Raw genomic sequence first — 14,025 nt, 5'->3', positions numbered from 1 at the left:
TACTCAACCCAAGGCAACTGAGAGGCCCAGGAGGTGGGGGTTGGAAGAGACCAGACAGCGTAGCGTGGATTCCATCTTCTGGTTGGCTCTCTCCGCCTGACCATTGGATTGGGGGTGAAAACCAGATGTGAGACTGACTGTAGCTCCAATGGCCAAACAGAAGGACTTCCAGACAGCAGAGGTAAACTGAGGGCCACGGTCGGAAACGATATCACTGGGCAACCCCGTGGACCCTGAAAACCTCCCTAACCAGGATCTCGGACGTCTCCGAGGCAGAGGGAAGCTTGGCAATAGGCACAAAGTGGGCGAACTTGCTGAATCTGTCCACGATAGTCAGAACGACCGTGTTCCCCTCAGAAGCGGGCAACCCCGTGACGAAGTCCAGGGCCAGATCGACCATGGACGCGGGGAATAGGAAGGGGATGAAGTAGTCCAGAGCTGGGCCGATTGGTACTCTTATTCTGCGCACACACTGGACAGGCAGCAACAAAACCCCGAGTATCCTCGGCCATGGCAGGCCACCAAAAACGTCTGCGAAGAAACGCCATCGTCCGAGCCACGCCCGGGTGACAAGCCATCTTGCTGGCGTGGGACCATTTGAGGACAGCAGGACGAACAGACTCAGGCACAAACAACCGACCGGGTGGACCGTTACGGGGACCGGGCTGAGTCCGAAGGGCGCCAGCACCTCCTCCTCAATCTTCCACATCACTGCTCCCACGACGCAGTGCCGGGGGAGAATAGTCTCGGTCTTGGACCCACTCTCCTCCGTCTTGGAGAACATCCGGGACAAGGCGTCCGCGCTTGCCGTTCTTAGATCCAGGTCGGAGCGTCAGGGCAAACTTGAATCGTCCAAACAACGCCCACCTGGCCTGACGGGAGTTGAGACGTTTAGCCGATTGCACGTAAGCAAGATTCTTGTGGTCAGTCCAGACAATAAACGGTTGCTCCGCCCCCTCCAACCAGTGGCGCCACTCCTCCAAGGCAAGTTTCACCGCGAGAAGCTCCCGGTTACCACACATCGTAATTCCTCTCCGCAGGCGAAAGGCGAGCGAGTAGTAGGCGCAGGGATGGGAGTTTACTGTCCGTGGAGCATCGCTGCGACAGGATGGCGCCAACTCCCACATCAGACGCGTCCACTTCAACGACGAACTGACGGGCCGTGTCCGGTTGAGAGAGAATCGGTGCGTTGGTGAATCGCCTCTTCAAATCCAGAAACGCTCGATCCGCCTCCGGATTCCACTTGAAGGTCCTGATGCTGGAAGTCAAGGCAGTTAATGGAGCGGCCACACGGCTGTAATCCCGGATGAATCTGCGGTAGAAATTCGCAAACCCCAAAAATCTCTGGAGCTGCAATCTCGTACCGGGCTGGGCCCATTCCAGAATCCGCTCTAACCTTCTCCTGGTCCATCCTAATCTCACCCCTGGAGATGATGTACCCGAGAAAGGATGTCGTGTGGGCGTGAAACTCGCACTTCTCGGCCTTCACGAACAGGCGATTCTCCAATAATCGCTGCAGAACCTGCCGGACATGCTGGACGTGGTCGGAAGGTTCCTTCGAGAAGATCAGAATGTCATCCAGGTAAACAAACACGAAGAGACCGATCATATCTCTCAGGACGTCGTTCACCATACTCTGGAATACCGCTGGAGCATTGGTCAGTCCAAACGGCATCACCTGATACTCGTGCCCCATCGGTGTATTGAAACCCGTCAACCACTCGTCCCCCTCTCTGATCCGGACCAGGTGATACGACATTGCGTAGGTCTAACTTGGTGAACACCGTAGCACCCTGTAAGGAGTCGAAGGCAGAACTCATCAAGGGCAGGGGATACTTGTTCTTGACCGTGATGTCATTCAACCCCCGATAATCAATACACGGTCGAAGAGAGCCATCCTTCTTTCCCACAAAGAAGAATCCTGCCCCCAGGGGGTGATGACGAGGGACGAAACGAGACCAGCAGCTAGGGACTCCTTGATGTAGGTCTCCAACGCCTCACGTTCAGGTCGAGATACTGTATAACCTTCCCTTGGGGTAGACAGCTCCAGGAACCAGGTTGATGGCACAATCATATGGTCGGTGGGAGGAAGTGACAGAGCCTTCTGCTTACTGAAAACTTCCCCCAAATCGTGATATGTCTCGGGGAACCAGGGACAAATCTGGGGGTTTAGCCTCAATCACCTGACTGGGAACCGAATGGGGGCAGGCAGTCTTGAGACAGTTAGCATGACAATCAAGGCTCCAACTCCGTTACCTTGCCCGTCGCCCAATCGAACGTGGGATTGTGTTCCTTCAGCCAGGGGTATCCAAGGACCAGAGGAACATGGGAAGACGGCAGAATGAAAAATGAAATCATCTCCGAATGATTCCCCGACAACCGCATCTTAACCGGTTCAGTCCTCATGCGTGATACGTGCCAGACTACTGCCGTTCAGAGTGGTCGCTTCAATGGCTTCCGGCAATTGCTCCTTGGAAAGCCCCAGCTGTTCCACCAACTCGGCATCAAGAAAGCTTCCATCGGCACCTGAATCGATAAAAGCGTTAAGCGCTAAGCTCTGATTCCTGTTCACAAGGGTAGCCGAAGCGGGGTCTGACAGAGGTACTGAGAGGTTGAAACTGGCTCGCTAAAAGTCCTCCCAACTTTAGCGAGGCCGGGCAGTTTGACGACCGCCGGGAACAAGTGGAGATGTAATGTCCCGAGCGACCACAGTAGAGGCAGCAGTTGGTCTTACGTCTAGGTTGACGCTCCTCCTTGGTTAACCCGTGCCGCCCCCACTTGCATGGGTTCAGAATCGGAAGAGAGGTCCTCTCTACTAATCCTTAGTGGTGGAGAATGATCGACGTGTTCTGGTCCACCACCCGATCCGACTGGGAACTGAGAAGCTGATCGATTGGACGGACCCCCATTGCTTCTCCCTCCTTCGCTCTCGGACTCGATTATCCACCCGAATAGACAAGGCTACCAAGCTGTCCAGGTCACTAGGCTCCGGATAGGAGATCAACTCATCCTTGAGCTGCTCCGACAGGCCCTGGTAAAAGGCCGCTTGCAAAGACTCCTCGTTCCACCCACTCTCCACAGCCAACGTCTTGAACTCGATCACGAAGTCGGCCACGCTGCGAGTTCCTTGGTGAAGAGAAAACAGACGCCTAGCTGCGTCCCTCCCTCGGACGGAATGGTCGAAGAGCTTCCTCATCTCGGCCGTGAACCCCTGGTATGAAGCCATGCAGGGATCCTGTCGTTCCCAAACGGCTGAAGCCCACTCCAGCGCTCGACCACGCAGCAACTCAATCAAAAAGGCTATCCTAGCCTTGTCAGTGGCATAAGAGTAGGGCTGTAGATCGGAACACTAATCCACACTGCATAAGGAAGGAACGGCATCTTCCCAGCTCCCCCTCATATTTATCCGGTGTCGGCACCTTGGGCTCACGGAGGGACACAACTTCAGAAGCGGCAGGCGAGATGGGTGAAACCGGTAGTGAGTCCTCCACCGGACACTGGCGTTGGTTCTGGACCTCCGTCAGGCCGGTAGAAAGGTTCCCGAACTGACAACGCGATCTCCTGTAGTACCATGCTATGATGGCCCAACATCTTCTCCTGCTGGGTAATGGCATGGCGAACAGAGTCCAGGTCCGCTGGGTTCATAATTGGCGGATCGTTCTGTCACAGTTCCCTCAGCCAGAACCCAAAAGCAGACCAGGACAAGGAGAGTTGAACGAAGGTGAGGGTTTATTGGATACAACAAAAAGGTGCAGTATAATCCAGGGACAGAGCGGGCGGCGTGGTTGAGTAGTTGGGGGTGCAGTCTGGGTCCAGTGATGGCTCGGCAGCCGCCGACCATCAGGCAGAGGTGGAGTGAAGGTTCCGGACGTGTGACTGCAGGTGGAACAAAAACGGAGGTAAGAACACAAAACTCAACAAAGTACAAAATAACAAAACTCACGCAAGATACTCTTAAACTGATACACAGTACACCTACTGTTCATGGCTAACGATCCGGCAGGAACTGGATGTTGGGCCAGAGCCTAAGAAAGGTGCTGATTAGGCCCAGGTGTGCAGATTGCTAACAGGAATCAGGTGCGGAAACCAGAGCGCTCCCCGGAGCGTTCCCGAACCCTCGGGAAACTGGAGACTACGACCAGACCCCGACTCAGACAGCCGGGATCGTTACACAAAGACTGGTAGACTACATTAAAAACAACTATTGCTGAGTTACTAAGCTCTACACACATAGTTGTCCTGCAGTCACAGGTGTCCTCAAACGTTAGTACTGTAGGTGTGCACTGTGCAATTTAAGGGGCATATGCGATCTATGACTAAGTCTGTGTGGTCAGAGAAACTGTACGTGCTTCCGAGAGTTTGTGGGTTTTGGTCCATACGTGTCAACTCACTTCGCCACTACAATCAACGTTAGAATATCCATGTGATTTCCCATCCCAAAACAATACTAAGATCAAATAGCCATGCAAAGTTTATGATTTACATAGGGTTTATCAGCTTGAAGTGTCATGAAAAATTAAGTAAGAAGATGAACCCACACAGAATATGTACAGTCGTGGTCAAAAGTTTGGAGAATGACACAAATACTAATTTTCACAAAGTCTGCTGCCTCAGTTTTGATGATGGCAATTTGCATATACTCCAGAATGTCATGAAGAGTGATCAGATGAATTGCAATTAATTGCAAAGTCCCTCTTTGCCATGAAAATGAACTTAATTCCAAAAAAACATTTCCACTGCATTTCAGCCCTGCCACAAAAGGACCAGCTGCCATCATGTCAGTGATTCTCTCGTTAACACAGGTGAGAGTGTCACTCTCTGGAGATCACTCTGTCATGCTGATTGAGTTAGAATAACAGAATGGAAGCTTTAAAAGGAGGTTGGTTCTTGAAATCATTGTTCTTCCTCTGTTAACCATGGTTACCTGCAAGGAAACACGTGCCGTCATCATTGCTTTGCACAAAAAGGGCTTCACAGGCAAGGATATTGCTGCTAGTAAGATTGCACCTAAATCAACCATTTATCGGATCATCAAGAACTTGAAGGAGAGAGGTTCAATTGTTGTGAAGTAGGCGTCAGGGCGCCCAAGAAAGTCCAGCAAGCGCCAGGACCGTCACCTAAAGTTGATTCAGCTGCGGGATAGGGGCACCACCAGTGCAGAGCTTGCTCAGGAATGGCAGCAGGCAGGTGTGAGTGCATCTGCACGCACAGTGAGGTGAAGACTTTTGGAGGATGGCCTGGTGTCAAGAAGGGCAGCAAAGAAGCCACTTCACTCCAGGAAAAACACCAGGGACAGACTGATATTCTGCAAAAGGTACAGGGATTGGACTGCTGAGGACTGGGGTAAAGTCATTTTCTCTGATGAATCCCCTTTCCGATTGTTTGGGGCATCCGGAAAACACCTTGTCCGGAGAAGACAAGGTGAGCGCTACCATCAGTCCTGTGTCATGCCAACAGTAAAGCATCCTGAGACCATTAATGTGTGGGGTTGCTTCTCAGCCAAGGGAGTGGGCTCACTCACAATTTTGCCTAAGAACACAGCCATGAATAAATAAATAAATAGTCCCGTGTAGCTCAGTTGGTAGAGCATGGCGCTTGCAACGCCAGGGTTGTGCGTTCGATTCCCACGGGGGGGGCAGTATGAAAATGTATGCAGAGCGTCTGCTAAATGACGTAAATGTACCAACACATCCTCCGAGAGCAACTTCTCCCAAGAACAGTTTGGTGACGACCAATGCCTTTTCCAGCATGATGGAGCACCTTGCCATAAGGCAAAAGTGATAACTAAGTGGCTCGGGGAACAAAACATCGACATTTTGGGTCCATGGCCAGGGAAACTCCCCTGACCTTAATCCCATTGAGAACTTGTGGTCGATCCTCAAGAGGCGGGTGGACAAACAAAAACCCAGAAATTCTGACAAACTCCAAGCATTTATTATGCAAGAATGGGCTGCCATCAGTCAGGATGTGGCCCAGAAGTTAATTGACAGCATGCCAGGGCGGATTGCAGAAGTCTTGAAAAAGAAGGGTCAACACTGCAAATATTGACTCTTTGCATAAACTTAATGTAATTGTCAATAAAAGCCTTTGACACTTATGGAATGCTTGTAATTATACTTTAGTATACCATAGTAACATCTGACAAAAATATCTCATAACACTGAAGCAGCGAACTTTGTGAAGACCAATACTTGTGTCATTCTCCAAACTTTTGACCACGACTGTAGAATGTGATAATGAGTAAACAACATTGATGACACATTGTTTATTTTCATTTTCATTAAAATGTGTCACTTTTTATGATAGGGAGAAGACAGGAGTCAACACAGGACAGGCAGCCTACTAAAACATGAAAAACCTCACGTGTCATGTCATTCTATTTGGTGGAAACCCTGAGGATAAACTAAAGAATACAATTTAGCATATGAAATAGGCCTTTAAATTAATCATCATTTGCATTTCCTCTGTAGTTGCTTTTCATTTTCAAAGGAAAACGCATAGCCTACACACCCAGAAACAGACTGGAAACAGTGTTTCACATAAAAGCTACAATACCCAGAGTTCCCCTCTACTGCATCTGCGCAATACACACTACGGCCCTAGGCGTTGGACGAAAGATGCAATGCACTCCAGCAGCATCAGTACCAGCCCAGTAGTGTGTGCTGCAAATAAACCAAAAAGAGGGGACGGCGAAGAATAGCCTTTATAATTACTGATACACCGGTACCGGTTCCTTGGTCTAGCAAGATGGGTGATCAGAAGGTAGGATGGAAGTGGCGGAACAGGTGTTTTGTGTTTGCTGCGGTCTCAGGGCGTACAAAGAAAGGCGAGTAGCGCGAAGGACGGGAACTTTGTTGCTGTTTTCTATCATTGGATTGTATTCCGTCCTTCAATACAACCTTGAATGGTTACATATTTTAATTGATTTAAAACACCATGCGTATTTCGCGGAGGCGCGTCGACATCAAGGTTTGCAGTACCTCAACCATTCGATGCTCATGAGCATCAAATTTCGCCAAGAAGACTCCAATTCGTGCGCGAGAAAAACTGCGCCTGGCTAGGTCTCAGAATAGTCTTTATTGATTTAACTTGTAAATGCATACCAGTCCAAGACACATTAACAGCTGTCTGTTTTTAGTTTTTATCGATTTGCTGAGACCGAGGTTGCAATAAGTGTAGAGAGTGTCCCGTTATCCCTATGATTGGGGCCTGGCGCATAGCCTCTCGCATGAAGGAGCATATTAAATGCTTATTGGGTTGGGAGTGTATGATTCTATGAACCTGACGGGCGTGGGACTGGACTGTGGAAATGTCTCACATAATTTGCCTGGATCTTTTTAATGCAGTATCATAATGAATTCAGATTGGCTGCTGCAGAGATAGGGTGCATAGTGTATGATGATGGGTTAAACCTAACCACTGGAGAGGAGACGCATTATTACATTATATGGATGCGTATCCTTATGGTTATGTAGCAAGATGTTCGCCCTTGTCACAGTTTACACAGAAGGGAAAATTACTGGGAAGAGATTCAGGGGACTAAGTAGCCTACTGACCATTTATGATTCATCCTTACTTCTTTAAATGTACGCTAGTATTGTTAGGAGTCACTACTGATGTGTTATCTTGAAGCAAGGCATCTCAAGGAAATATTATATTCTACGTATTGAGAACTTGGTCCAATGTCCAATGTGATATGTAACAATGTTCTCTATAATATATTTGTAGGCTTAATAACCTTTTGTATGTTGTTAAGGAATCGCTTCATAAGATTACCACAACCCTGGCCCTGAAGAATGAGGAGATTACAAACTTCATTTGCTGTCTGAAACAGAGCCTGGAGAACCTGGAGGTATTGTACACAACATCTGGCTGTTCTAACATTAAGATTACAGTCTGACAGTAGGATATGTGCACAACACATATAGACAATACACACATGGTATTATGAATTTGGCTTGTCATGGTATACTAGTCAGATGGACTGGCTGGATGTACATGGTATCTATCAGTGAACTGATTCCTTCCCTATTGACCCCTGCAGGGTAACTCCAGCCGTGTCCAGGAGGACCTGGAGACAGAGTTCAGCTCCCTCCACTCAGTACTGGACGATATGAAGGACAGTATGGTCACCAGGATCAAACAGGAGAGGGCCAGCCGCACCTATGAGCTACAGGTCAGTTCACCTTTATTGGCCATTTACTGGATAAGGGTTTTACATGCCTTTGCTTTGCATTTTCTTGAGCTTCCAAGATTTCAGTCATTAACATTCAACATTGGAACAATATTTTGATGACTTCCCCAGGCTATCCGATCATAAGATCAGCTCATGATCAGTGTAGCATGACTCATTCTCAGGCTCACAATCGGGTGAACTTTTTGTGCAGACTGATTCAGTGTTGCTATGAAAGAAATGTTGCCATGAAAGGCTGTGTGTGTTGGGGTTCACAACGTTAGTATTCCTAGAGGATTATTGTGTCTGTGTATAATCCTGTTTTATCTCTTAGCCTCTGAGTGTCAGTCAGTCAGTCAGTCAGTCAGTCAGTCAGTCAGTCAGTCAGTCAGTCAGTCAGTCAGTCAGTCAGTCAGTCAGTCAGTCAGTCAGTCAGTCAGTCAGTCAGTCAGACAAAGCCACGGCAGGGGCAGCTTTGTAATGACATCACTACACTACATCCCTCTGTGCTTGATTTTGTGAGTGGGTAGCCAAACGGATATATTGTACAGCTTCCAGTAGGTTAATTGAAAATAATAATGAAAAAGAAAGTGATTCATGGCTATTCAACTCAAATAACTTTTCTTATGAACTTTTCCTCTGATGGAAAGAAACTTCAATGACACAGTACAGCATAGAATACCTTCATTATATTGAAAGGAAACATTGTCTGGACTGTGATTAAATATATCATGCTCTCTCTCTCAGAGTCAGCTGAGTGCGTGCTCCAAAGCCTTGGAGAGCTCAGAGGAGCTTTTGGAGGTAGCCAATCAGACTCTCTGCTCCTCGGAAGCAGACGACTTCACTCAGGTAACGGCTGGCAAAATCTTCTACAACCTAACTTTCATTTACATATTTTCTGCAATGATGCCATGATGGCATTGGTATTTAGCTTGAGGATATCCATAATGGTTCATAATGGTTTTAGTGGCATGACTGTTGTTTTAACACAGTTACTACCTGTTTCTTATCTTTATTTACCTTTATTGTAAAGCAGTATAGTATGTTGATCTGATGTGGTTCGTTGTGATGTGTGTACTTATTAACACAGATGTAATGTTTTTATTGTAAGGATGTGGCTGCAACTCAGTTCTCTGTTTGTCCGTTTCTCCCCTCTCCTTCATTTCCTTTTGCTTTCCCTCTCTGCTTCTCTCCAGGCGGCCAAAGACATTAAGGATAGGTATAGTAGATTGCTGCCCATTTCTCAGAGTATCTTCTTAACTCCCTAACCATCTGCTCACCCACATGCTTTCCAACAAAATCTAGATTAGATACAATCACGCTGTAGCACGCTCTTTCTTCACCACTCTGGCATTTCATCTCAGCCTTTTCTCTCTCACCTCACCTGCCCTCTCTGTCTCAAACATGTGTCAGTCCCTCATGGCACATGCTCCAGTCTATCCCCTCTCTGGCAGTGGCAGTTTAGCTTGTATGTTTTGTGTATGTCAGTTCATGATTCATGAATGTTTTTGTGTGGTACAGTAGAAGAGTAGTTAGTATGGTATTATAGCTCTGTGTAGTGATTAGTTACAGTAGTACTACAGTACAACATTCACTAACTAATGTGTCCCGTCAGTCCTTCAGTGGGTTGAATAATGAGGGATGTCTCACTGTGTGTTTTTGTTTGTGGGAGAGCAGTGTGACAATGGCCCCAGCCTTCCGTTTGTCGCTGAAAGCCAAAGCCACTGACACCATGAGTCACATGATGGTGGACTTCACCCAAGAGAGGGAGATGCTGCAGGCCATCAAGTTCCTCCCAGGTCAGTCTGTGAACTGTCATGTCTCTATTGGTTTTTCTTTAAGAACTGAACTTTATAGTTAATGTGAATTGTGATTTTAAAAAAATACAATACTGCTGCCTTGTCCGTGTACAATGATTTTGTATTTTGCTTGTGGCTAGTAGTGACAAATAAGTAGGACAATAAGGCTAATCTCAATCTCTCTATCTTCCCCAGTGCCTGCGACCCCAGAGATTCTGGTGTCAGAGTGCCAGGTGTGTGACAACACAGTGACGGTACAGTGGGCTCTGCCTGAGCCAGACAGCAAGATAGACCACTATGACCTGGAACACCGCCACACCAACCACGAGGGGCCGCCCCGCGCCCGAGAGGACTACCCATGGATGGTAGTGGAGGGCATCCGCGAGACCGAGTACACCCTTACAGGTAAGAGTTGACTCGAGAAGAGAAGTACGGGTTAGGGTTAGAGTTATGGTTAGGGTTGAGCCGGGTTGTGGACAAGAAACTAGCGTTAGGGTTAGGGTTGAACCGGGATGTGGACATGAAACTAGGATTAACGTTAGAAATAGGGTTATGGCTAGGATTAGGTTTGAGCCAGGGTGTGAACATGAAGCTAGGGTTAGGGTTGAGGGTTAGGGTTGAGCCGGGGTGTGGACATGAAACTATAGTTAGCTCCGAAAGTATTGGGACAGTGACAATTTTGTTGTTGTTTTGGCTCTGTACACCAGTATTTTGGATTTTAAATGATACAATTACTATGAGGTTAAACTGCGGACTATCAGCTTTAATGTGAGGGTATTTTCATCCATATCGGGTGTACCGTTTAGAAATTACATGATTTTTGTACGTCTGTAACGTCTCACTCATCATTATTCAAAATTTCATTCAGGACTGTCCATAATCATGGTACCATCCATATTAATGTAGAAGTGTTTAGAAACATATTATATTCTTATTTACAATAAAAGTGAGTCCGAAATGATACAATACATTATTTACCATTAATTTCTATTGGGCACAAAATAATCAGAAACACAACCAAAACAAACAGCAAATGCATCCAACAAGTTTGTAGAGTCACAAGATTGATGTAATCATTGCTTGCCAGGAATATGGGACCAAATACTACACTTTTGACTACTTGAATACATATATAAGTGAATTTGTACAAAAAGTGCTGTAATTTCTAAACGGTTCACCCGATATGGATGAAAATACCCTCAAATTAAAGCTGACAATTTGTATCATTTAAAGTCCAATGTGCTGGAGTACAGAGCCAAAACAACAACAAATGTGTCACTGTCCCAATACTTTTGGAGCTCACTGTAGTGAGAGGAGTGTAGTATGAAAAAAGGCCTGTCTTTGGATGCAGTAGCCTAGGAGTAATACGTTGACTCTAATCTACCAAATGTAATTGTCAAGTAGCCATCAAATTCATTATTATTATTATGTATTTTCAGGGCTTCGCTTCGACACACGCTACATGACATTTCGTGTGAAGGCATGTAACAAGGCTGTGGCAGGAGAGTTCTCTGAGCTTGTAACACTGGAGACACATGGTGAGTGACCGGAACTGGACATAGTCCTCCACCGGGAGAATGTATGTAGCTTATTGTCCTTAATGGCCTAATGATGTCATGATAAGAATGAGTCAGCAAACCCTCTCTCCACCTCTCCTTTCAGCTTTCCTGTTCAAGCTGGATGCAGGCTCGGCCCATCAGAACCTGAAGGTGGAGGACCTCAGTGTGGAGTGGGACAGCTGTGGGGGGAAGGTTGTCCAGGACATCCGCAAGGACAAGAACAGAACCAACCAATCTCCCATGCACTCACCTGCCAGGTCAGAAACATTTTATGCCAAATCCTTTGTGTACTCTTAACAGTGTATAGAATGAAAGTTGATGTTCAACGTTGGTGGCCTCCTCTCCTAGGACGGCCATGAATTCACCTAAGAGAGTGCCGTCTGCTCGGGTCGGCAGAGACCGATTCACGGCTGAGTCCTACACTGTACTGGGAGACACTTTTATCGACGCAGGCCAGCAGTACTGGGAGGTGCGTTTCGATAAGGAGAGCAAGGCGTTCGCTGTGGGCTTGGCCCTGCGGAACCTGGGCCGCTTTGACCAGCTGGGGAAGAGCAATGCCTCATGGTGCATCCACCTGAACAACTGGCTGCAGCAGAGCCTCACAGCCAAGCACAACAACAAGGCCCGCACCCTGGACTGTCCTATCCCGGACCGCATAGGGGTCTATTGCAACTACGAGGAGGGTGAGATGGATCTCCTGTTCCCTTTGTAGCAGTTTCCTCCATCCAGTTAGCACCACTTAACTCAGACTGACATACAGCATGTTGTTATCTGGACTTCATTAAATTGGTCTGGATTAAGGATTGGACCAGGAATGGGTTGGGTAATGTAGTCAAATGAACATGTTCATTTCACTGGTGCCTGTCTGCAGTCTGCATCTAGTCTGGAAGACACATTTCAGTTGAATGCATTCAGTTGTACAACTGACTAGATATCCCCCTTTCCCTTTCCACTCAGTGTTCCTTAGCTATGCCGCTGTATCAAATTTCAAGCTGCCTTTGTCACATTACCTTTCTCTCCATCCAGGTGCACTGTCTTTCTACAACGCCAGAACCAAGACACTGATGCACACCTTTAGGACCAAGTTCACGCAGCCTGTCATACCAGCCTTCTCGGTGAGAAACATCGATTTTTGGGTGGCTCACAGATCAAAAAGTTATGAAACCACTACCGGTATCTTTGATAACTCCTGCCTGTGAGTTAAGCATGTGCTCTGTCTCCCCCTGCAGGTGTGGAATGGGAGTTTCTCAGTGCAGACGGGTCTGCAGGTGCCCAGTGCGGTGCAGAGCGGCCAGAGGAAGAACAGTGGTACCAGCAGCTCCAACGCCAGCCTCACCTAGACCCACCTGGGCCCCAGCCAGAACCAACCGCTGCAGCAGAACTTTACCCCATTCAGGTTGTGTGGTGTTAGCTGCTCACCCAAACGCCCCCATACACACCACACCTGCCTGGGGCGATGGGTCCTACTCTGCCTGATCCCAATCAGCTCACTACACTCCCTGTGCCTTCCAGAGAGGTGCCCTCATCAGTATACACACTTATGCAGAACTGAATCATAAAGTCATTTCATTCATATCCATAATTCAACAAAGGCCAAATGAAGATAACCCAGTTACCAATATATTAGGAGCTAGGCACAATATTATATGTTAATATTTCAATGCAACAGTCAAAGACCCCAATGCAACTAAAAACAAATAGTCCATATAACGTGGTAGTAGTACAGTAGTCATTAATACATACTGAATGTTTGGAATCCTCTGCCTCTAATTTTGCTAGTTGCTTCTCAGTACAGAACCACCTCATTTGCCTGTATAACCCAAATAACTTTGTAGCACAACGACCTGCTTATAGTCACTATATAAACACTAGTTTATTGCTACATAAGGAAGAATGTATTGAATTCTACATTGCCAGCAGCTGTGTGGACCAGGTGAGACAGAGCTGGAAATACAGTACTGCTGATTGGATCTTGGGGAAGTGTTTGTATGGGTCGGAGGGTCTGAATATTGTATTGTACTGTAACGAGTGTCCCCCTGACTTGTCACCGTTTAATCACCACCTGAAGTGAGAAGAGAAGCCATTTTATGAGCTGGGTGGGGACTACCTGGATAAGAAATAAACATTCCGAGATGATGTTGCAGCAAGTGTTTACCAATGTTAACACCAGTCCTTATTCATGTCACCTGATGTCTAAACTCAGTGCTGGGATGCTATTATTTTAAATACAGTCTACGTTGATGGTATGCATCGTGTGAATATAACCTGCAATGCTTTAAAGCTTCCACTGGAGAATAGTTTTTACTTTACTTCATGGGTAAAGATATTTGACATGTAAATATGTTCCTTACATTTTTCCACTACAGTATGTATGTGTCTGTCATACACTGTTAATAAACCAGTAAGACAGCCCTGTGTTCCTCTCAGTCTGTACATTGAGGACCAGAAGTACATTTCAGGTGTCAAGACTACTACATTTTGAAAGATATCAGAT

The 14,025-nt window shown here is 47.0% G+C and overlaps 1 protein-coding gene across 1 annotated transcript; it reads left to right on the top strand.

Annotated features, from left to right (window-relative positions):
• The first annotated feature begins 6,593 nt into the window (after positions 1–6,593).
• LOC121533489 (fibronectin type III and SPRY domain-containing protein 1) lies at positions 6,594–13,941 on the top strand. The gene is made up of 12 exons (XM_041839470.2): positions 6,594–6,762; positions 7,757–7,852; positions 8,045–8,176; positions 8,921–9,022; positions 9,370–9,392; positions 9,851–9,972; positions 10,168–10,377; positions 11,412–11,510; positions 11,635–11,788; positions 11,880–12,214; positions 12,558–12,646; positions 12,761–13,941. Exons 1-12 carry the CDS (start codon positions 6,748–6,750, stop codon positions 12,869–12,871), a joined length of 1,488 nt encoding a protein of 495 aa, XP_041695404.1. The 5' UTR covers positions 6,594–6,747; the 3' UTR covers positions 12,872–13,941.
• The last annotated feature ends 84 nt before the right edge of the window (positions 13,942–14,025 follow it).

Source organism: Coregonus clupeaformis, chromosome 20 (genome assembly GCF_020615455.1).
Source record: "Coregonus clupeaformis isolate EN_2021a chromosome 20, ASM2061545v1, whole genome shotgun sequence".
In the NCBI taxonomy this organism is placed as follows: domain Eukaryota; kingdom Metazoa; phylum Chordata; class Actinopteri; order Salmoniformes; family Salmonidae; genus Coregonus; species Coregonus clupeaformis.
Note: the sequence above shows the minus strand (reverse complement) of the source record. Positions and strands in the feature narration are given on the sequence as shown.

Bases quoted from the DNA above. Each gene is read 5' to 3' on its own strand.
- LOC121533489 (XM_041839470.2), top strand. The intron at 8,177-8,920 runs GTCAGTTCACCT...TCTCTCTCTCAG, and splicing joins GCCGCACCTATGAGCTACAG to AGTCAGCTGAGTGCGTGCTC. The intron at 9,023-9,369 runs GTAACGGCTGGC...GCTTCTCTCCAG, and splicing joins AAGCAGACGACTTCACTCAG to GCGGCCAAAGACATTAAGGA.